General features: G+C 44.6%; 2 protein-coding genes across 11 annotated transcripts in view; one reads left to right on the forward strand and one right to left on the reverse strand.

The window, feature by feature from the left end:
- Positions 1–3,531: 3,531 nt before the first annotated feature.
- RCN2 (reticulocalbin 2) lies at positions 3,532–11,969 on the reverse strand. 3 transcript variants are annotated; one of them, XM_015872644.1, is made up of 7 exons: positions 11,892–11,969; positions 10,829–10,934; positions 9,507–9,703; positions 7,423–7,536; positions 6,636–6,732; positions 6,114–6,256; positions 3,532–4,325 (listed from the first exon to the last, which is right to left on the reverse strand). In XM_015872644.1, exons 1-7 carry the CDS (start codon positions 11,952–11,954, stop codon positions 4,173–4,175), a joined length of 873 nt encoding a protein of 290 aa, XP_015728130.1. In that variant the 5' UTR covers positions 11,955–11,969; the 3' UTR covers positions 3,532–4,172. The 3 variants fall into 3 exon arrangements, with proteins under 3 accessions (XP_015728130.1, XP_015728129.1, XP_015728128.1); XM_015872643.2 differs by lacking the exon at positions 11,892–11,969 and adding an exon at positions 11,010–11,273 and having other exon boundaries at positions 7,423–7,524; XM_015872642.2 differs by lacking the exon at positions 11,892–11,969 and adding an exon at positions 11,010–11,272.
- Positions 11,411–20,596, forward strand: part of SCAPER (S-phase cyclin A associated protein in the ER) — a 131,761-nt gene continuing 122,575 nt past the window's right edge. For 3 of the 8 annotated variants that reach the window (XM_032446773.1, XM_015872634.2, XM_032446771.1), the window contains exons 1-3: positions 12,062–12,166; positions 13,367–13,442; positions 16,011–16,128. In XM_032446773.1, the coding sequence (XP_032302664.1) occupies positions 12,126–12,166; positions 13,367–13,442; positions 16,011–16,128 (235 nt within the window). In that variant the 5' untranslated portion in view covers positions 12,062–12,125. Of the gene's footprint in view, positions 11,430–11,933; positions 12,016–12,061; positions 12,167–13,366; positions 13,443–16,010; positions 16,129–20,596 lie in introns of those variants that run through there. The other 5 variants (XM_032446774.1, XM_032446775.1, XM_032446776.1 and 2 more) reach the window with 3 other exon arrangements.

A 20,596-nucleotide genomic window follows, 5' to 3' on the forward strand; every position in this document is an offset into this window, starting at 1 on the left:
GGGGGAAGCCGTACTCAAACCTTCACATAGCAATATGGTCTCACACAGAATAACAAAGCAAAAGCAATGAAAGAAACGTGCGTATGTGCCACGTTTCTCCCGCACCTCCTGGGGCTGGCACAGACCTGTATATCTGTGCATGGGAACTGCAGCTGCAAAACTCTGTTTTGCAAATGAAAATGCATTTCAAGGCTGGTTAAAGCGAGGACATTGCAGTTGTGCAGGTGTCAGAGCACGTGTGCAGAGATACCTACGTGTGCGTATAGAGAAGGGCTCTGATTCGCCTCCCTTACGTAAATGCTGCTATGAATAAGCAGGATGTGTGAAATTTAGAAGTAAAATCCAAACTCTAGAAACATTTGTGGTAAAAGATGTAAGGGTTTATTAACAGGAGGACCTGAAGTGAAGCTCAACAAGTGCATCTGTGAACCATCAGCATGCCCACACCCAGCACTGCACTGACACAAAGACCTGCAAGCAGCCACATCAGGGAAAGGCTTAATTGCAGTGCAGCTGCAGGTAATTAACAGTCATGTCTGGTGCTTACATGAAACCCTCGTCAAAATCCCTTTCCTACAAGTCCAGTTGGGCCTGTCCACCTCCCTGGGATGTGTCGGGGATTCTGCATCTTAAAATACTCGCTGATATTTTTAAGGAGTAGGTAAAAGGAAAAAGCTCCTATTCTAATTGTCTATGCAAAATAAGTGTCCATCCACACTGAGAGCAAGCCTGGGCTAACAGCTGTAAGTCATTAGCAGTGCAGGTGATGCCCAGCTCACCTACTACTCCCCAGGGGTAGGGAGGAAGTCTCAGCTCTGTTGAGCTCCAGGGGGACGCAGAGATGTGCTCAGAGACCTGCAGCAGCGCATGGCTGGAATCTTCTGTGGTCACCTGGCTGGCAACTTGTCCTGCAGGCTGCTGGAAGATACAACCGGCACATCTCCTTCCTGACGGCCCAGAGGTGAGCAATGCAGGGAACACACACAGAAAGGGAAACTGAAATGCATGCAGGTAGGGGAGGGCAGAACAAAGTCTGCAGGGCCAGAGCTGGGAACCTCTTTGGTGGTTGTGAGTGGCAGGAAAATATCTTCATAACTCAAGGGAGGGAGATGGAGAAATGCAAGGATTCCCTGCAGGGCTGCTGTGGAGGAATGAGTGGAGGTTTCTTTCACAAGTTATAATTGCCTGAAAAAAAAAAAACACGTTTTGAGGGCATGAGCACAGAGCACAGATCAAATCCTGATAGTTGATGTGTTAGAAAAAAGCCTTTTGAAGAATGTTTTATCTCAGTCTATCGAAGCTGGAATCCCATCTTTCTTATTTCCAAATTACAGCTTTTGAAGTTGATAGCTTTGCTGCTGTTGGAGTTCATGAAATATGCATCCAGTGAAGGCAAAAAAGCCCACAACATTTTGGCTGTCCAAGCTGCTTAGCTGCTTGCTGGTTGTGTTTAGTTCAGCTCTGCCCAAAGGATCTGAGCTGCCTGGAAGTGCTGGCAGAGCAGCAGGGCCTGAGCTCAGTGATGGCTGAAAAACCCTTCATCACACAGAGCATTTACTGTAGCACAATGTGGGTATATGTGGCTCACTCCCAGGGAGCTGCTGGAGTGCTGCCTCTGAGAAGTGCTGTGACTCCTTGTGCTTTGGTCCTTGTCAGTATGTTTTAATGGGGGAACCCCTAACATTTAGGAAACCTGAGTGATTTGATTGTCTGTTTAGGGACAAGATGACTGGAGGGGCTCTGTGCATGGAGAGGAAAGCCTCCAGTGTGTGCTTATTGGTGGGAATTTCACACCTGATGCTCCTTTTTCATCATGTTGAACACTTGTCATGTTCTGTAACCACAGCATCTGCTGGGGATGCTTGATGCCAAGTGCCTTTCAAACAAAAAGCGTTAGGGGCTCTAAATAACACATAATGCATTGAATCGTTTAGTATCATGAGAAGTACTGGGTAAGGTTCCTTTGGCATTTTTAGCAAATCTTCTGTATATTTTCTCACTTAGAAACACCTTAGAACAACTTAGAAACATTGATAGATCAGGTAGGCCACTAAAATAATAATCTCTGTGAGCAAACCTTTCATTATGCCTGCACACCAGCAGCATTCAGAGGGGTTGTAGTCAATATCCATGCGAGTAGCTGTTATCCACCATAAAGGATTCTGCTTTGTGGACTGGATTCTTGTGTTTTTGTGTGTGTTTTTCTTCTGGTCCGTTGTTTAAAGCTGTCCCATCTGACCACAGCCTGAGCTGGACCCCTCATTGCTTCTGCATTGTCTGGATGGGCGCTGGTGGACAGAAGTGGTGCACGGCTGCTTTGGGTGACCTGGGTGCTAGATTAAATTATCAATAGCCACAGATCTCGTTCAGGTTATAAAGCACTATCAGGCTTTCCTTCATAGTGAAGTCTGATTTTGAAGCCATTGACAGAAATAAAAGGAAGTCTACATTAATTTACTGTAGGAATTACTGAAACGTTCAGCAGAACACAGCATTATTAAGGGGCTGAGCTTAGCACTTCTCCAAATCCACATGGCAGTTTATTAACAATTACATTGTCTCCTTTTGAAGTACTGCTTTTCTAGGTCCATAAAATTAGATTTAGAGCTAGAAATTTGGGAAGGCTGCAGTTCTCTCCCCAGCACACAGTGAGCAAAGCTCTAATAACACCTAACAGTACTCACTTACAGAAGGACTGAAATGAGCACAAAGTTGGGTACTTGGCACAGACTCTGAGATGTGAGCTCTATGAATTGGGTGCTCTTTGGTATTTTACTGGTCTTGCTGTAACTTCTTCCTATTCCCAATTTTGCAAATGATTGTAACCCAACAAGTGACTCCAAGCCGTGACCAAAAGCAAACCACTGTGGCACCCTTTATTTCTTCCTTTTGGGAGCTGAATTTTCAAGCTGGTTGCTGAATGTGAGGTTGAATTGGTTGTTACGACTTGTCTCAGAACTCCAGCCTGTTCTGCTAAGCGCTGTTCAGAGCACTCAGCTAATTCCAGTGACTTCCTAAGGGCTGAAAAGTGAACAAATGTGTTTTCCTAAACTGAACCTGTCATGCTGTAAAACTTCTGGGTTATTTCAAGTGATCACATAAGAGAATAGTACTCACTTTTAAGAATAGTGAGAGTGGAGATTTCAGCTGAAGTTGGTTTTCTGATGTTATTACTACCTCTATTGTGCTTATTGTGTTTAGTTTTCCCTCTATCTCAAGTTTAAAAGAAAAAAAACCCAAACCACCACTACTCTACTTTTCCAACATGTTTAGCATCTGCTAACTACAAACTTAGCTCTTTCCATGGCATCTGGATCTGATGGTATTCCTTTAGCATACAGAATCTATGCAGGCTGCCAAGGAATGCACAGTGCTACCTTCACGTGGTGCAGTGCAGTGGCCCTCATGTTCCAAGCAGCATTCAGGCATCGTTCCCAAAGCAATACGCTCCTGCATGTTGCTCATTCCTTGCTTCAAGTAGTTGCTGCAGGTGACCCACAGTATGTAATAAATGCACAAAACACAGAAAGGTGGCAGTTTTTTCCTCTGGTTTTAATCCAACAAATGAAGAAGGTCTTGACAATGTAAAATACCATCCTAGTGCCAGTGTTGTAGAATTGTACGTAAAAACAATTATTGTCTGTAGACATAAAAATAGCAGACTTTTCTTCTTGTAATACAGTAAAACACATAATAGGAACCGTTTAACATTAAGTAGAAACCTCTTAAACAATTGAGGCATTTAACATAAGTGTTTCTCCAAATGTATTAAATAAAACACAGTTAATGTTCACTCTAAACATCTTCCCTGTCTTCACTGCTCTCCTCCCTAATTAAACTGATTAGAAAAAATAGCAGCCTCATTTTGTTTTGAATTCCTCCACAACCTCTTAGATTACCCACTTATTTGAGCCCTGCACAATACAGTATTACACCTTAGCTCATTTCTTCCCCACTGCTACATAACTGTGGAGTATTTAAGATGAATTTTGAAGGCAAGAAGAGGCCAAAGGGAGGCTGCAGGAGGGCAAGTTGGTTTTGAATGCAAAGTATTTACACAAACGTTATTCTGTTGTAATTACAGCATAAAACTTGCAACAAAGCTGAAAAGTGAGTGTGTTTAATAAAGGCTCCCAATGAAAGGAAGAACAACAGATTGCAAAATAAATAACCTAAAGTTCTTCGTGGTAGAAACGTTCATCGTGAAGCTGCCTGCCATAATCTGTGGCTTCGCTGTTAAGAAACAAATCCTGGTTCTTAAGAATCTCTGCCTCAGAAAGCTTTTTATCATCATTCAGATCCATTTCTTCAATCAGGTGTAGAGCCTAAAGAGAAACGAAACACCGTGCACCAAGTTAACGGATGTGAGCATTCATAAGTACAATTTTGGAATGGCTTTGTCAAAGCCTTGCTGCTGCCCTCTCGTTTCTTACAAGTTGGACATGATGTAATGTTCAGAAAAGAACCCATCTTTCCTCAGTGTGTCTCCCTTTGCTCTTTTTATTCATTGGTAAAGTCTGAAATCTCTAACCTTACCATCAATTAATTCTCAATCAAACTATTGATGTCCAACCCACAGAAGGCAGTATTAAAAGAGCAAAGATTCACCACTTTGCTTTCTCTTCCCTTTGCAGTGCAGCAGCTGCTGATGCTCCCCCATTAGCACAAGGTCTGCAGTAAGCATGAGCCCAGCAGCTCAGAGCAGCTGTCACACTGCTCCTGGGTGCAGGGAGGCAGCTGCAGGAGGAAGTGCTGGGCTGTGCAGGACCCCAGCTAGGATCTGCTGAGCATCCTCTTTCACAGGTGTGTGCCGGTTCTCTCCTAGTCATATTTCTGCCCCATGTCTGACAAGATATGCCTCTTTTTCAGCTCTCAGTTTCAGCTCTGGGCTCTGCTGCTTTCAGCTCTGGGGCTGCCTGCTGTGCTCGCTCTTTTTTATGTCCTGATCCCATGGAGACTCACTTCTCCATCATCTGTACATACATATTTAAAATAAAGAGTAGGGCAGAGATTTTCATCTAGATCTGCTGTACCTATGACTTGCAAGAACAGCTCTGTAACTGTAATCTATGGTGAATATTTAGCTGGAAAGTCCTTGGTGTCTACTATGAGAGGTTTAATACCTTCAGCAATGGATGAGATATGCCATCCGTGTGACTGACTTCTCAAGCCAGTTTGAAACGCCAAAACTAAATGCTAATACTCGTAACCAGCAGTTTATGGCTTAAGACAATGCTACCTTCTGTTTGGGGTAGGTGACTTTGTTAGCTCTTACATTAACTGAATTAAAACCCAGCACATCAGAGAAACAAACAAACAAGGCTTCTTGCAAAGCTGAGATCCTCACACACCGCAGCCTTCCTTGCAGTCCCCCTCAAGAGTCAGATGCTGAAACAAGTCAGCACGAAAGCTTACAGATCCACGTTAACAAAAATAGCACTCGTGCAATTTCATAGCGTAGCTTCCTGCAAAGTGAGGTATGTGAGCAGCCAGAGCTGTGTGCTAAGTTGGTGTTTCTGTAATCAGCAGAGCTAAAATAGAAAGAGGTGGGACATCAGCAAATAAACACGTCCCAACCCAAAAGATGAGTTCAATACAAAGCATCTCCTGGCTGTAAGAGTAATTTTGGAGGTACAGGACAACCTGGTTGTTGTTTCTGCCATTCAGAACACCAAAATCCTTCTGTGCAAAGGAAATGGACTGGCACAAATTAAGACACATTCCTAACAGAAGGGCAGCTACCCTCTCTACTGCAGCCAGTAACTACGAAGTCTATTCACTACAATGGGCTGTCTGGGAATGCTCCATGCTTCTACTGCCTGCTACAAGCAAAACAGGAGATTAAAATGAGAATCCACTCAAACTTATCATGGTATTCTACTGCTGATTAAACCCTATTTCCCTTATCCAGCTCAGGGACCTCTGCTCTTTGCCAAGCTGGAAAAACAGGTTAAAAGAATCTACGAAAGATCAACTGAGCATTCTTTCTCAACTCCTAAGGTAGTGTAAATTTGAATTCATCCATGGCTTTGATGTACCATCATCTTGTGAAACCTTCAGAAAGCACTAAATAAATTCCAAACAGTAATTATTAAACCAGCCACAATGCATACCTCCTCCTGTGCAATACCCTGGTTATTAGGCACTATCCAGGACAACAGCTCCTGTGGGTTGAGTTTCCCATCGTTATCCTTGTCGTAGTCATTCACAAATCGATCCTTCTCAACAAGTATCCATTCTGGATCTTCTTTGGCAGCTAGTAAGAAGCATTTGTTAAGTTTAAATCCACTATTCTCCTTACAATCTTCTACTAGGCAAAGCAAGTGAATTTAGTTTCATGAAACATAACATGGAAGTGATTTCACTAAACAAAGCCAAGCCTTACAGACCAGCCCCAGTATATTTATATATATATTACGAGGAAATGGCAGGCTGCAAACAAACTTCTGTCAAATACTCACCAAACAGACTAAAATAATGCCCACCTGTGTACGGTACAAGAAACTGAGTTATTGTGAAAGACAGGGTAATGTTACTCAGAGCCTGTAGGTGGAGGTACTAACAGCTGGAAACAAAGATGCACACAATTCATCCCATTCCAAAAGCTTTTGTTCAAGCCCACCCCTTTTCCTTACTTGGGTCTCTTCTGTAATCACCAAGGAATTCTTCCAGGCTCACAAATCCATCACCATCTTTATCATGTTCTTCTAAAGCCTCCTCAGTGACAAAGTCCTTTTGCGTACATACAAACAAAAAGCAAAACACCAATTGATCAGTCTTGCAACCAAGAGAAAAAGCAATCGATCATTTTAGAGATATAATAAAGCTTTTAAACTATAGGGACAGTCAGTTTGAATCTGCTTCTCTGTTCTGTATAGACCAGTACAAATAACTGGTTCTGTGCAACAAAACAGGCCCATTCTTAGTTTAGGGTTTTATGATCTACGAAAATCAAACATGCAATGTGTACATTGAGTTGGAATCCTTTTTTCTTATTTTTTGGCCAGAAAAGTGACCCGTTTCCCTTTAAGCAAGGTGTGAATGTCTGGCACCTGCACTTTTCTGTGCCAAGAAAGGTTCATTTTAAGCTCCTCTAACTTTACTTTTTAACTCTGAACTGAGCCCAAATCTTCTTCAAGCTGAAATCTATCTATTTCTAATCTGGCAGTTTTAGAGAGAGCCACGTCAGACTAACTCCAAGCCTTTGGGACAGCTGTGCAGTACTGGTTCTTAAAGCAGATTTCCAAGAGGAATGCTGAACTACCTCTGCTGAACTCCAGCACTGAGTCCATCTGATTTTTCACTTGGTCTGACAAAGCAATATGCACAGCTGCTCAAAAGCAGCTTTCTGTAGTACCAGGGCATCAAAAAGGCGTTGCCTCCAAACACGCGGTGCAATAAAGATTTCCTGCTACATCTTACCATCATATACTCCACTTCTTCAGGATGTTCAAAAGCAATAAATTCATCCACGTTTAGATGAGGATCCTCATCCCTATTCGCTTTTTCAAAACGCTTTTTCTCCTTTAAATGAAGCTTAGAAAAGAGAATTAGTTAGAGTGCTTAATGAAAAGGAAAAACATTATAGTATCTGTCTGTAAATTCATTAGAATATTAATTGCTTCCCATTACCTACTTGTATTACAATGTTATATTTCACTAAAAAGAGCGTATCCAAAGCAGTGAGAACTGCACTTCTAATTGAGGGGGTTCTGTTTTAAGAACTTATACAAATCTTTTTCTTTCCAATTTGAGACATTTGAAATACACTCAGCCAAGTCTCCCAAAACATTACAGGGAGATAATGAGAAGACCTTGAGCCAACTAATGATCAAAGAAATCATGTGATGAAGGGACAAATATAAACAAGGGCATACTGACAAAAAACAGAGACAAAATGACTTGCAAACATGAATTTCAAAGGAATATAATGGCCAGTCGTTCCACTCCATCACTAACAATGACAGTAGGAAGGCACCATTTCAACTTGGGGACTTCATGTCTCCCCAGATGACCACTTAACAAGCTTGCTTTAGGAAATGTACCTCGACTACCTGTTTTTCCTAAGTGTTTAAACCCTGTGCAGGGTACTGAGGGCATGGAGTTAAGTCAAGAGGTTGTTGTTTTGAGCCAGACTCTGGGCTAACAAAGAGCGTGGGGCTTCCTGGTATGGTGCACTGAGCTACAGCCAGCTTCAAGAGTCTCCCTGGGAGGTGACGTTCAGCTCGCACCTTTAAAAGCTGCAGAATCAGCTTGAACTATTGGTGGAAAAAGTCTGTTTCCAAGGCTTTTTGGAGAAGCAACAAACAAGCCTGCCACCTTCTGGTCAATTTATATGTTTACGTCTTGTCCTTTCTAAATCAGTAATTGTCCAGTTTTCCATTGTAACTGGAGCAGAATCACTGATTTTCAAAGTACAGCCAAAGACAGCTGCTGTACAATGCAGATGCAATGCAGGTGATTTTACTTTTGCCACAAGCAGGAAAACCAAGCCAGCAATCACCACAAAATACAGCATAAGCACGTAACCAGGAGTTCTATCTCAGCGTAGTACGATGGCGACATTTCAAACATGGGGTCAATGTTTTGATGGGAAGTTCCATTCAAAATCTTGTTTCATCTTAAAGCTATGTGATTAAGTGACCTCCCAAGCATTGCAGTTTGTTTTCACTGTATAAAAACTGTTGCTTACTGTCTATTTCATCTTCATTTCTGTCAACAGTATATTCACAACAACTAAAAGTAGCCACCAAAAACTCAGGCCAGCCCAGCCTACAGACTCACTCATTCTTTCTGCGGGAACATACACATGTACTTACAAAAGCATAACTTAAAAGCAAACAAGTTTTGTTACAGAAGACTCTTGGTGAATCTTCCCTCCCTGTCTCTCTCGACTGGTCATTCTTAAGTATTTATTTGCATATATGAGATTAATCAGTAACTTCTATTGTTCATTCATCCAGTTTTATCTACCAGGCTTGCATTCTAACTGATCAAAATGCCCATATTGCTCTTGCTTTCTCTCCATCTCCAGAAGGCAGAACAGAGCATACAGTACTGATAGCCCAGAGTAGGCACTTCAGAAATGAATGATCAAAGAGTGCGGTGAGGGGTGAAGGAGTACAAAGCTTCCTTCATTTCCAACACCTGCTCCTGTCCCGAGCTATGGGCAGGACACTGGTTAGGCTACAGACCTAACTTAAAGGTTACCATCATGTTTTAAGCCATTTGCTGGAGACTCCGCTCTGTGATACGCTGCAGGTAGGCTGATACTCCACTCAGCTGGCAAAATACATTCATGAGGCATGATTTTGTTCTGTGTTCTGTCGGTAGCAGGTTTAATACTCCACTACTTTCCTGTAATTACTCCCCTATCTCAGATAAATGGAAGCGTTCAAACATGTGCCAGCTGCCGCAGTTTCTCTACCCATCTTGTTCCATCACAATAAGCAAATACTGTTTCTTTTTGCCAGCAGCTTTCACAAACTGATGCTGAAACATTTTACCTGTCGAAATGATTCTTCTTCTTGATCCTCCAGGACAGTGTTCTCATCAAAATCAATTACACGATCATACATTTGTAAGTTGTACTCCTTCCAAGACACCAATCCATCACCATTTTTGTCATAGTCGTGGAAGTGTTGCTTGGCTTCTTGTGTAACGTAGTGTTTGAATGACTGCTGTATCCAGGAGCTCAGCTCATCTGGGAAAAAGCATTAAAATGAAGAAAAAACCAGAATAACCTATATTAGAAAACCTGCAAAGATAACACGAGTCTGTCTGGTCTGGAATACACTTCACAGTTGAGATGCAAGGCAAGAGGCTGGAAAAAGCAAACCAACCTGCTTCCTCTGGACTATTTGAGTTAACTGAGTGAGAGATCAGACCACAGCTACTGCTTTCAGCTTCTTTTCTAGGACCATTTCCCTGCTGATACCCATAGAGGAGAGCTACATGGTTACATCACATTGGATTACACTGATGATGCCAGAGAAAGTTTGATGCACCCATCTGACACATGTGGGAAGCGGCAGCAAGAAATGATTGTGAGCGCACAGCAAACTACATCACTAAAACTTATCAGGAAGGTTCTTTGTTTTCAACTGAGCAAGTGCTCTGATTTCAGGCTCACGGGGCCTGAACAACACAATCCTGCCCCTTTTGGTGGCTGCTGGAGTCATGTCAGCTTGACCCAAAAATATTAACAAGGCTTTTTCTTTTACTAGGAGCTGCAATCAAACCTTACATATCTTGGGAATGCTTTGAAGCTACCTGATGTTATAGAAATGTGGCTAAAACAAGTTCATCTTAGCATACAGATAGTTTCACATAAGTACGTTCAAGTTCTTGGCTGTGTGAAGATTGGGAGAAGGTATTTTCTTGGTCTCAAGCAGCTCATTTTCAGGTGCCCATCAGGGGATGGCTGCAAAGTGTTACCATATAAGCCCTGAGCACTGCATCCAGAAATGCTGCTCATCACAGAATCATAGAATAGCCCGCATTGGAAGGGACCCATAAGGATCATCAGGTCCAGCTCCTGGCCTCGCACCTCGTCTATCTGCCCCCAAATGAGGTGTGCTGATAAGCAGGGCTGTCCTGCAGTACACTAAGGAAGAACAGCTGGGAAAGCTCCATCTCCTTATGCTTCTTGGTATTACTCGGTGTACTGACGGCACTTCACGGTACCAGAGCCCTTCCCGCTGTGCGTGCCAGAGCCCAGCGGCCCCCAGCCCCTCTCGGAAGGCATCTACGAGCTGCTGCCCTCATCTCACGCCATAGCTCCAGGCCCCGGGCTGCACACCACGCCCGTTTCCCCCCATGCCGTTACCCTTGCTGAGCAGGCCGTCGCCGTCCGCGTCGATCCTCCTCACGATGGCCCGGAGCCGCCGCTGCTGCTCTTCCGGGCTGAGCCGCGCGTACTCCTCCGCCTCCTCCTGCGGGAGACGAACCGCATCAAACCGCCGCCTCGCTCGGCCCGGCCCGACCCGACCCCCGTCCCCGCCGCCCACCTGCCCTCCGAGCAGCGCCTCCCGGTCATAATCTGCGCGGTGCTGCCCGTCCGCCGCGCCCAGCGCCGCCAGGACCAGGAGCAGGACCGGGACCAGGCCCAGCGCCAACAGCGGCCGCCGCCGCATCGCGCCGCCGAGCGGGGAGCGCGCCCAGGGGCGGGGAAAGGGGCAGCAAGGGGGGGATGCAACGGGGACAGCAACGGGGATCACGCAACGCCGCCTGCGCGCGGCTGGGGCCGGGACGGCCGCGTGCTCCGCCTCGTGCCCGGAGCAAACGTTGAACCGCGGGGGGAGGAGCTGATGGGATGGGAGGGTAGAGCAGAGAGAGAGATAGGGCGGGGTGGGAGCGGGGTGCGGGGGTACGGAGCTACACGTGCAAAATAGGGCTGCACAGCGAGCCGGGCATCGGCTGCTATGGAGGTATCATCATCATCATAGTCTCAGTCTCGTGCGGGTTGGAAGGGACCTTAGAGATCATCGAGTCCAACCCCCGGGATTCGAGCCTCGTGTAGCAGAGCGGCACTTCTACCACTTGTGCCACAGGGGGGATTCGAACCCCGGGCCCCGGTGTTGCAAGGCGGCACACAGGATTGTTGAAGAACACACAAGGTGTTCAAGGCCAGGTTGGACGGCGCCCTGGGCAACCTGATCTAGTACAGGTGTATGTTCGGTGGCCCTGCCGGGCAGGGGGTTGGAACTACATGATCCTTGAGGTCCCTTCCAACCCGGCTCACGCTGTGATTCTGTGTGCTCTATGGACAGCTGAGAAACGTGCCCGGCGGCCCGCGGCGCTCCATCAGTTAATTAACTGAGGTCCGCCCGGCGCTGCCGTTGGGTTCGGTGCTTCTCCCCGGGAGCAGCGCGTGTTTGTCCCGCTCTCACCCGGCCCGTCCCGCAGCGCTCGGTCCGCGCTGTGCCCCCGGCCGGCCGTGCCGTTACGCTCATCGCTCACAGCGCCCCCTGGCGGCGGGCGGCCCGGCAGGTGCCGTGGTGGCGGCAGTGCAAGGTGAGGGCAATGCCTTCACCGGTGCGGGCGGCGCATGCGCAGTGCCGGCTGCCGGCGGGGGGGGCGGGCGCGGCGGCGGGCGGACGAGAGGGAGCTGCCGGCGGGATGCGATGACGTCACCGCGGCGGGACGGAGCGGCGCGACGGAGAGTGTGAGTGAGCGGGCGGCGGGAGGGGCGGCAGATGGAGCTGCGCGGGGAGACGCGGCGGGGCAAGATGGCGGCGGGACGGCGCTACCCTCACGCCCCGCGGTGCCGGGCCCCGGGCGTCGCTCCTCAGCCGTCGCTCCTCAGCCGCCCGGCGGGGCCCGCGGCCTTACCCGGCGGCCGAGAGCTGCGGAGCGGGGCCGGGCCGGGAGATCCGTTGTCAGTAGCAACCGGGAAGCCCGTGCCGGGTGTCAGTCTGTGTCTGTGGGGCTCCTGCCGCGCCCGGCTGGGTGTGAGGCGGCTGTTCAGCCCTGGAACCACTCACTTCAATTTACTTCTATGTGGCTGAAGCTGTAAATGTTTAACCCAGCCGCCTTTTCCACTTTTGGCTGCGGGTCCCCAGTCCGGTACTTGATGAAAAACGTGCGTTTTATCGTAGCTGTCTTCTGAAGAAGCTGACATTTATTTTTTATGACCTAACAGTGATTTTCAGCATCTCTGATTCGTTTTAGCCTATGATGAATCTGCCCAGTGCTGTCACAAGAAACGCTGCTCTCGGTGCCTCCCCCAGTTGTAGAGCAGTGTGATTTGTGCTGTCATTACTTTAATACGTGACAAAATGTGCTCCTTTGGGTGAATTTTGCTCGCTGTACGCTCACGGTTGGAGCAGCTCCCTGTGAGGACAGGCTGAGAGCTGGGCTGTGCAGCACGGAGGGGAGAAGGCTGTGGGGAGAGCTGAGAGCGGCCTGCAGTGTCTAAAGGGGCTGTAAAAAGGAAGGGTACAGACACTTATGTTGTGGTAGCACAAGGGGAAGTGGTTTCAGACTACAAGAAGGGAGATCTAGATTGAATGTAAGGAAGTTTTACACTAAGGGCAGTGAGGCAGTGGCACAGGCTGCCCAGAGAGGCGGTGATACCCCATCTGTGCAGACACCAAGGTCAGGCTGGGGGGCTCTGATGTGCTGTGAGTGTCCCTGTGCATTGCTGGGATGCACCGATGGCCTTTAAGGGTCTCTTCCACTTTTAGGTTGTTTTTATTCTATAGGGGGTCAGCTTTTGATTTTCCTCTTGAGCTGCTTTTAACGTGGAGCCACATAAGCACTTTACAAGTAAAAGTGTCCTGTGAAAACATTACCGTGTTCATCAGATGTCCTTGACATAAATATTGCTGGGGAGCTAGAACTAACTGTGTTTGTTTTGACGCAGGTATGAAAGCTCAATGGGGTCATCCAAAAATGCAGTCAGTGAGCCTGCTGATGCAGAAGAAGGCTATAACGTGATGGTAGGTAACTGTAACTCTGTACAGAGGTTTTTCCTGCTGTACTTCATTTATACCTTCACTGAAGTTACTGATTCTAAAACTGAGTCAGTTTAACTTATCAACACCATTATGTGAATTCTTAAAAATGCTGAAATAGTTTCTGCTTTCCCCTTGCTACTTCTTTACACATCCAGTGAGAATTATACACTGTAAATGGAATAAAGGAGTGAATCCTGTTAAAACATATACCCGAGTCCTCTGGAGACCCTGCAGTGTTCCAAAACTAGGACTCCCTGCTGATTTACATGGCATACTGTCCTACCTCTCACACGTGCCCCGTCCATGTGAGCTTGTTAGTGACTGTGATGTGAGCAGTGGGGCAGAAAACTGTGAAACAGAAGAGATGCAGAAACCTTTGTGCTGTGAAATGGTGGGTTTTGATACCTGCCTTGAAGGACTGCTCTACAAAGAAAAGAAGTATTGCAGTCATCAGTGTTATATTTTCAGTAGAGCTTTTAAGGGGATGATGCTGTTCAGACCAAATTCTGTTTCAATTAAAACAAAATTACAAGTTCCAGAGTTCCCAACTTTTGTTTGGAAATTGTCCCAGTGTATCTTAGTGCTGGATTGTTTTGGTCTGCAGAAATAAGGGTAAAGAACAGCCATGCTATTACAGAGGGTCCTGGGTGCAACACGAGAAGTTCGGGGTGTGTGTTGGGAGGAGCTGGCTCTGCTTTTGGGTGCTTTGTGGGTTGGATTAGGCCTGTTGAAAATGAAACATTAAAAAAGCAAATATTTGTTTAATTGTTCCTTTTTGGCAGCAAGTCGTGATAGATAAGATCTGCTTTTAGGTGAGGTTGCTACGGTTTGAGGATACATGAATGCAAAATGCAGCCACTTTTCAGAGGCAGTTCAGATAAATCAAAGCCACTTAACTCAGTTGTGAAGGTTCCATTAGTATTTCGCATCACTGGTTTATGCAGTAGTTTAAGTTGATTTTAGAACAATTATGTGAGATTTGTGAGTCTTTAACTCTTAGGTGCAGGATGGAAGTTATATTGTTAAGCAACAAGGGAAGAAAAATCCCAGATAAACTTTATTCAACATCAGTGGGCAATTACTAAAAGTTTCCAAAGAGAATCAGCAATTATATTGAATGAGAGTAGACTAAAACCAGTTTAGTATGGACCCTGTTGGTTTCTCTGTATCAATCTATATTGGGTGTTTTGGTTTTGTTTTTAGACAGCTCTCTTCCATAGTTCTGCTATGGTTTTGGTTGTTTGCTCTCAGTGTATTGCTTGGTATGGTCTCAGGTGGTCAGTGGAGCACTAGGTGGCACACTGTGGCTTTGAAACAAGCACTTGAGGGCACCCAAATGAGGAAAACTTCAGTTTGCTGTTATGATACAAGCACTCAAGTAATCACAGCATTTTGTTTCGACCGCATTTCCTGAGGAATTCTAGCCACTCCTCTGCTGTACTCGTGTGCACTGTATTTTCATTCTGAATATGTGCTGGTAGCACAACACAAAGGTTGCAGGCTTGATGGTGAGGGTGAAAAGAGGAAAAATGTGTCTTCTGACTACAGAAAATCAGCTTATCGGTGCGTAAAGGAACGTTTACATCTATGTAACTTACTTGAGGTTATGTTTATCAGTGTTAAAGTGGTTTTGCACCACCATTGTATATAGACTTTGCATTACTGTGTGTAACGTGGCTTTATTTCACATTACTTTCTATGGAATAACTTCAGGCAGTTTAGAAGAGGAGCGACTTCATCCAGTTGGTGTCTGTCAGCTGATACATCTATTTCTTAATACGTTTGGTTTCTAAGATCTGCTGATGTTATCTTTTGTCACTGCAAAGAAATGTATTTTCTAGGTGAAAAAAGTTCATCCTCGGTGCTTCTCATGTTGTTTGTGAACAGCTGCAGCTTTCTAGTAAGAACAGCTGGCTGTAATTGCCAGGATGTGCTTTCTAGCTCCGTGTCTTCTCAGTGAAACAGAAATGTTTGCTTTTTAAGTGTATGAAGCTGAAAGTAATGCCTCCTATTTGTTTCCATGGAAAGTACAGCATATACAAAGAACACAATAATGCTATTTTAATAGAGGAAATTCTCATTGTTTTTTAGCATAGTCACCACCCTATACCACTCTCATGAAAAACATCTGTACCAGTGGAGGTGACCGTTCTTCAAGTTCTTCGCAGTTACCCAGCTTGTGTATTTTGGTCTCACACAGCTTTTAGTTCTAATTAACTCAAAGAATATAGAACGTTTTAAAGTCTGATGTGATGCTCCAGCTGGACAGGCTATCAATTAAATTAAGGTTAAAATAAGTGTGGTGTAGGCATACCTGTTCTGAGGACTGGATAGAAACTCCTGTGTCATACTGGCCAATCGCTTTGCCTGCCATGTAGATAAGTGGTAGTGAATATACATATGTGTTCTGAATAGCTGGTAAAAACATATTGTCTGTGAACCCACTTGGGTTTAACCACATGTTGGATAAAATTAACATGCCAAAACTATATCTATATGTATGTACACATATATATACGTATTTTCCAGTCCTGCATTTCTTGTTTTCAGGCTTCTTTCCAGCGCTCCAATAGCCATGACAAAGTGAGGAAGATAGTTGCAGAAGAGGGACGTACAGCAAGGAACCTGATTGCATGGAGTGTTCCGCTGGAAAACAAGGAAGATGATGGTATGTATTTCACTGTCTTCCCTCAATGTGTTTTGCACCTGGCCCTTTGTTCACTGGAGCTGCTCACAAGGAATCATGTTTCTGCCATGGGATTTCTCTGGTTATAGAAAAGATCATGTTTAGTGTCCATAGTATCATAGTATCATTTTGAAATCTGTTGGCCAGTCACTGTATAAAACATTTGCAGTGACAGATAAAAAGAAATTTATTATTTTTTCTGAAAGGGGGCATGTAAGTTCATCGTGTCTTGTCGATATCACTGGGATAGCAGTGTAATATAATAACCTTAAGGTATTGAGCTTTGAGAAGGTTGTTAAAACCAGTCTTACATAACCTGGGGTTTAGGATTGGAAGGGGTGTCTTAGTGCCACCCCACAAAGTACTTCCATGTACTCTAAAACAAGCATGTTTGGCAGTTTCTTGTGGTATCACTTCAGTCTATATTAAACATCTGCAAATAATCATAAAGCTGTCCCTATGTATCCTCTTTCTTAATGTGAATCCTTGGACCTGTTTTCTTACTGTTGTAATACCCTCTTGTGGACTTCAGAAGCCAGGAATTGACATTCAGCTTTCATACAGCTCAAGCTGTTCCAGATGTCAGACTGCTGTCTTTGTGAGGACCTCGTCTTGTGGTGCTTTTGTAGCTCATTTTTCCTTGTGGAGGTGCTGCTGCTTTTAAGATTTGGGCAGGAGTGTTTAAAAGTTTTTGGTTTATTCGAATGTGAGGTTGGTTGAACGCTGGGATGAGTTCCCCAGTGAAGCTGTGGAGATGCTCCGAATCTCACTGGGTGTAGTCCTGGGCAGCCTTCTGTCATTGACTGCTTTGAGCACGAAGGTTGGACTGCATCTCCAGAGGCTCATTCCAGCCCCAGCTGTTCTGTAACTTTGCCAGTGGAGATGGTGTTTCTTATGGCTATGATAGAAGATCACCTCTTTCTAAAGTAAGCTGAAGCAAAGCTTGAACTGTCTTCTTGCGTTGCATTATGCACTAAGATGTATCCGTGAATTTTCTTTCATTTTAAAACCAAAATGCCTGAGGTCACAGGAGAGAATGAGGTGCATGAAAACCTATGGTGCATGTGTAGGTTTCATCAAGGAAAACTCATTCTGTTCAGAACACGTGCCTGTTCTTCTGTTAACGATGCCAAGTGGAATGATAGAAAGCTTATACTGAATAACTAAACGTTCACAAGCTTTGGATTCAGGTTCTGACTCCAAAGTAAACAACAGCATCGTCCCAGCTGCCTTAATTTGTTAGATTGCCTTTCCAAAGCAGGAGTTTTGTGTAGTGACATTTTTAAGGTCTGAGTGGTCAGTAAAAGATACACTGTGAATCTTTGATGGGTACGTGTAAGAAGGAAAAACGAAACAGCAGCCAGGTACTGTGTTTTTGTTTTAGCCAAAATAGAAAGCATGTGAGAAGAAAAAGGTAATAGTTTAAGATACAAAGTAGAACACCCACAGTAGAACAGACTGCGATAACACATAGCAGCTAGTCTGCTTATTATCATGACTACATGCATTTTTAAGAGGGCTGGTTTTGCATTCTTTCGGCAGCTTCGTTTATATCCCTCTCTAGAAGGTGCATTTATCTATTCACTAGTCTTGCAGTTGCCTATAAGTTTGTATGGGAAACTGTTAATCGCAGCCCGAACCTCTGATTAACCATTTGAGGCAAGTGATGGGTCAGCTGGGGGAACACAGGTGAAGCTAATTCAACTGCGCTTTGGAAGGGGTGGAGCTTGACTCCACCTCTCCTAGATCCCATTTAAGGGCTGACCACCACTAAGGTAGTATCTTTTTCTGGAGATTGCTCCTGTGTGGAGTTTCTACAGTGAGCCTTAACATTGGTGAGTCTTTCCTATATAACCTCTGGCTATCCATCTACTTTACCTTTCTATAGTTACAACTGTACAGTGTTCTTGAGTATGTTGGTAGATCAGCTGATATTATTGCACTGATAGTACCTGATGTCTAAGCAGAAAAGATTGAGAATTGACTTTTTGGGGAATTAAAGGGTGTATGGAAAAGGAGTATGGATTGTATTTGAGTTGCTGGCGAGCAGGTTCAAGTTTTATTTCAAGTCTGTTCCTTCTTAGTGCTGCCTTGTTTGTAATGTCTTTTAAAAGCTTTGAGTGTGATATTTGCCTGGAGAGTGAGTGAATTAGAGCTGCCATTGAGTTTTCTTCCAAAGCATGAAAAATGTCCATAGAAATGAATCGTTGTCTTTTGTTAGATTGTTGCCTTTAAGTAGTTACATGCGATGCTGAAACCCAGGTGGCTGTGGTCATTTCCTTCTTTGGGGCCTAGTAGCACCAATGTAATTATAACTCTTTTTGCCAGTGAAGAGTTGTTCTTTCTATTTGCCCAGTGGAAAACTGCCCTGTGGAAAGGAACATCTGGCTGGTGGGGGTCTGGCAGAGTCAGATTCTTTATCACTTGACCCTCCTCTTGGCATAGAGGGTTTGTATGTCAGTGAGCTGTGATTCATTCTTTGCTGATCTTTCAATATGTATTTCGTCCCCAAGGAACAATACAGCAGCATTATGAATTAGGACAGTTTGTACTTGTTCAGGGGCTGTGTAAATCAGGCCAAAGGTTCGGGTTGCCCGAGCCAATCCTGCATCCCATTTGTACAAAGCAGTGTTCTGTCTTTGTGCTCTTTTTTCCTGCTCATAACATTGAGAGGTTTTGCACTGGCAGCAGTAGTGTGTGATTTAACGCTTTATATTGGGAGCTGTTACTCATTGTGAGAATGTTTTGCTGAAGAAACAGTGAGCATATGGATATTCACAAGTATTAGTGGTACAGAGTTGTTACATTGAAAATGTTGGCCTCGTTTTTTTCAGTTTGTGTGTCTTTTCTTATTTTTTCCTTAACATTTATCTTTTCCCTTGGAAGACCCATGTATTTTATGCAGAAGCGCTAAGAAAGATTCATGATGTGAACTGTTGTCCAAACCTTCTAATTCCTTAAGGGAATACATGTTTTCAGTCAATAAGAAATACTACTGTAAAAGGGAGAGAAGCTTCTGGAATGATAGGTAGCAGTTCTGATACAGGTTTTGGTGTGTTATGTGCCCTTGTTATGTCAGATCTGAAATCTTCCTTGTGAGTACAGAACGGGGACAAGAAAATCTACCTGGAGTAAAACACAGTGGCAACAATTTAGAAGAGGCATTGACTGGTGACCAGGATTAAGCTCCTTTATAACTTTGAGGTGTGTCAGAAATTGGAAAGTCTTGTTTGTTACCATTCCCTTTGTGTTTCTTGTTTGCTTAAAGTCATTTGGGTACTTGGCACATAAAATGCAGGCAATAGATTGAGAGTTTCAATATCGGGAAACACAGTTATTGGTTGGAAGGTTGCTGGCATAGAGTGAGTCTGCAGAGTAATCTGTTCCTTTAGCAAGAGCTTGGTGAGTAAATGGGTTTTGTAGTATGTCTGAAGGAAATGGAACTTGGCTGTCTGTGGCAAGTGAGGAGGTATAAGAATCATGACTGAAAACACTGTGGGTAAGCTTGAACAGCACAGACCTGAGTGTAGCTGGCACAGTGTGGTACAAAAGGAAAGCTATTCTTGAAGGCTTGTAAATTAAAGCTTGTATTTCACTCACCTGCTTGGCAGTTCAGTCTGGTGCTTCTGAGCGAACACCTTTGCCTTTCTTGCTATGAACTTCAGGGTTACTACAGGTAACCCCATCTGTGCAGAAGTGTTGCTTAAGACTGGCAAATGCGGCGCTGGAGCTAGTAAAGTAGGCTGTGTAGTGATGGTTCTGCAACAGGGATAAACTTCTGTAGGGACACGGGAGAGGTGACAAAGCCCATTTCTCATGGTGTCTGTAAGAGCTGGGGTGGGGGGAGGGACAGCAAAGAACCTCCTCAGATTCCTTCAGAGAGGTGAAAACAAATGAAATTGAATGTTATTGTTTCAGGTGAAGATCTGGTGATAAACAGCCCAGGGTACTTAACCAAGGGTTGGTACCTGCCTCAGTGGGAAGAGAAGTGACTGCAGGTATAACATTGGTAGTGGCATTTCTTTCATCAGTAGAACTACCTGAGCAGAGAGCTGTGAGGGATGTTGGTTGATAGTTTCCCAGACTGTTAGTATAAAGCAAAGCCTCTGAAAATAGTTTATCAGTAGCTTTTTTTTTTTTTCTTGGAGATATGAATGCTTCAGCATTTTGAGACAGGAAGTCTTCACAAATCTCCAACCCAGCATGTTTCATATCTAATTACCAGACACAGAGGAAATGGACTTCAAGCATAAAATATGACTGGCTCCCTGAATGCTTCAAAACTTTGCTGCTTTCTGTATTTCATATTGACAACTTAATAGCTAAAGGGATGGTTGTCTTGTCGCTGTTCTTTCCCTAAAACTCAAGTGAGTTCCAGCAGGTAGTGCCCTTTGTGTGCCATTGCTGTGCCCCATCCATAGTGCCAGTGTCATGATGCTACACATGCATC

The sequence above is a fragment of the Coturnix japonica genome, chromosome 10, assembly GCF_001577835.2.
Source record: "Coturnix japonica isolate 7356 chromosome 10, Coturnix japonica 2.1, whole genome shotgun sequence".
Taxonomy (NCBI): Eukaryota; Metazoa; Chordata; class Aves; order Galliformes; family Phasianidae; genus Coturnix; species Coturnix japonica.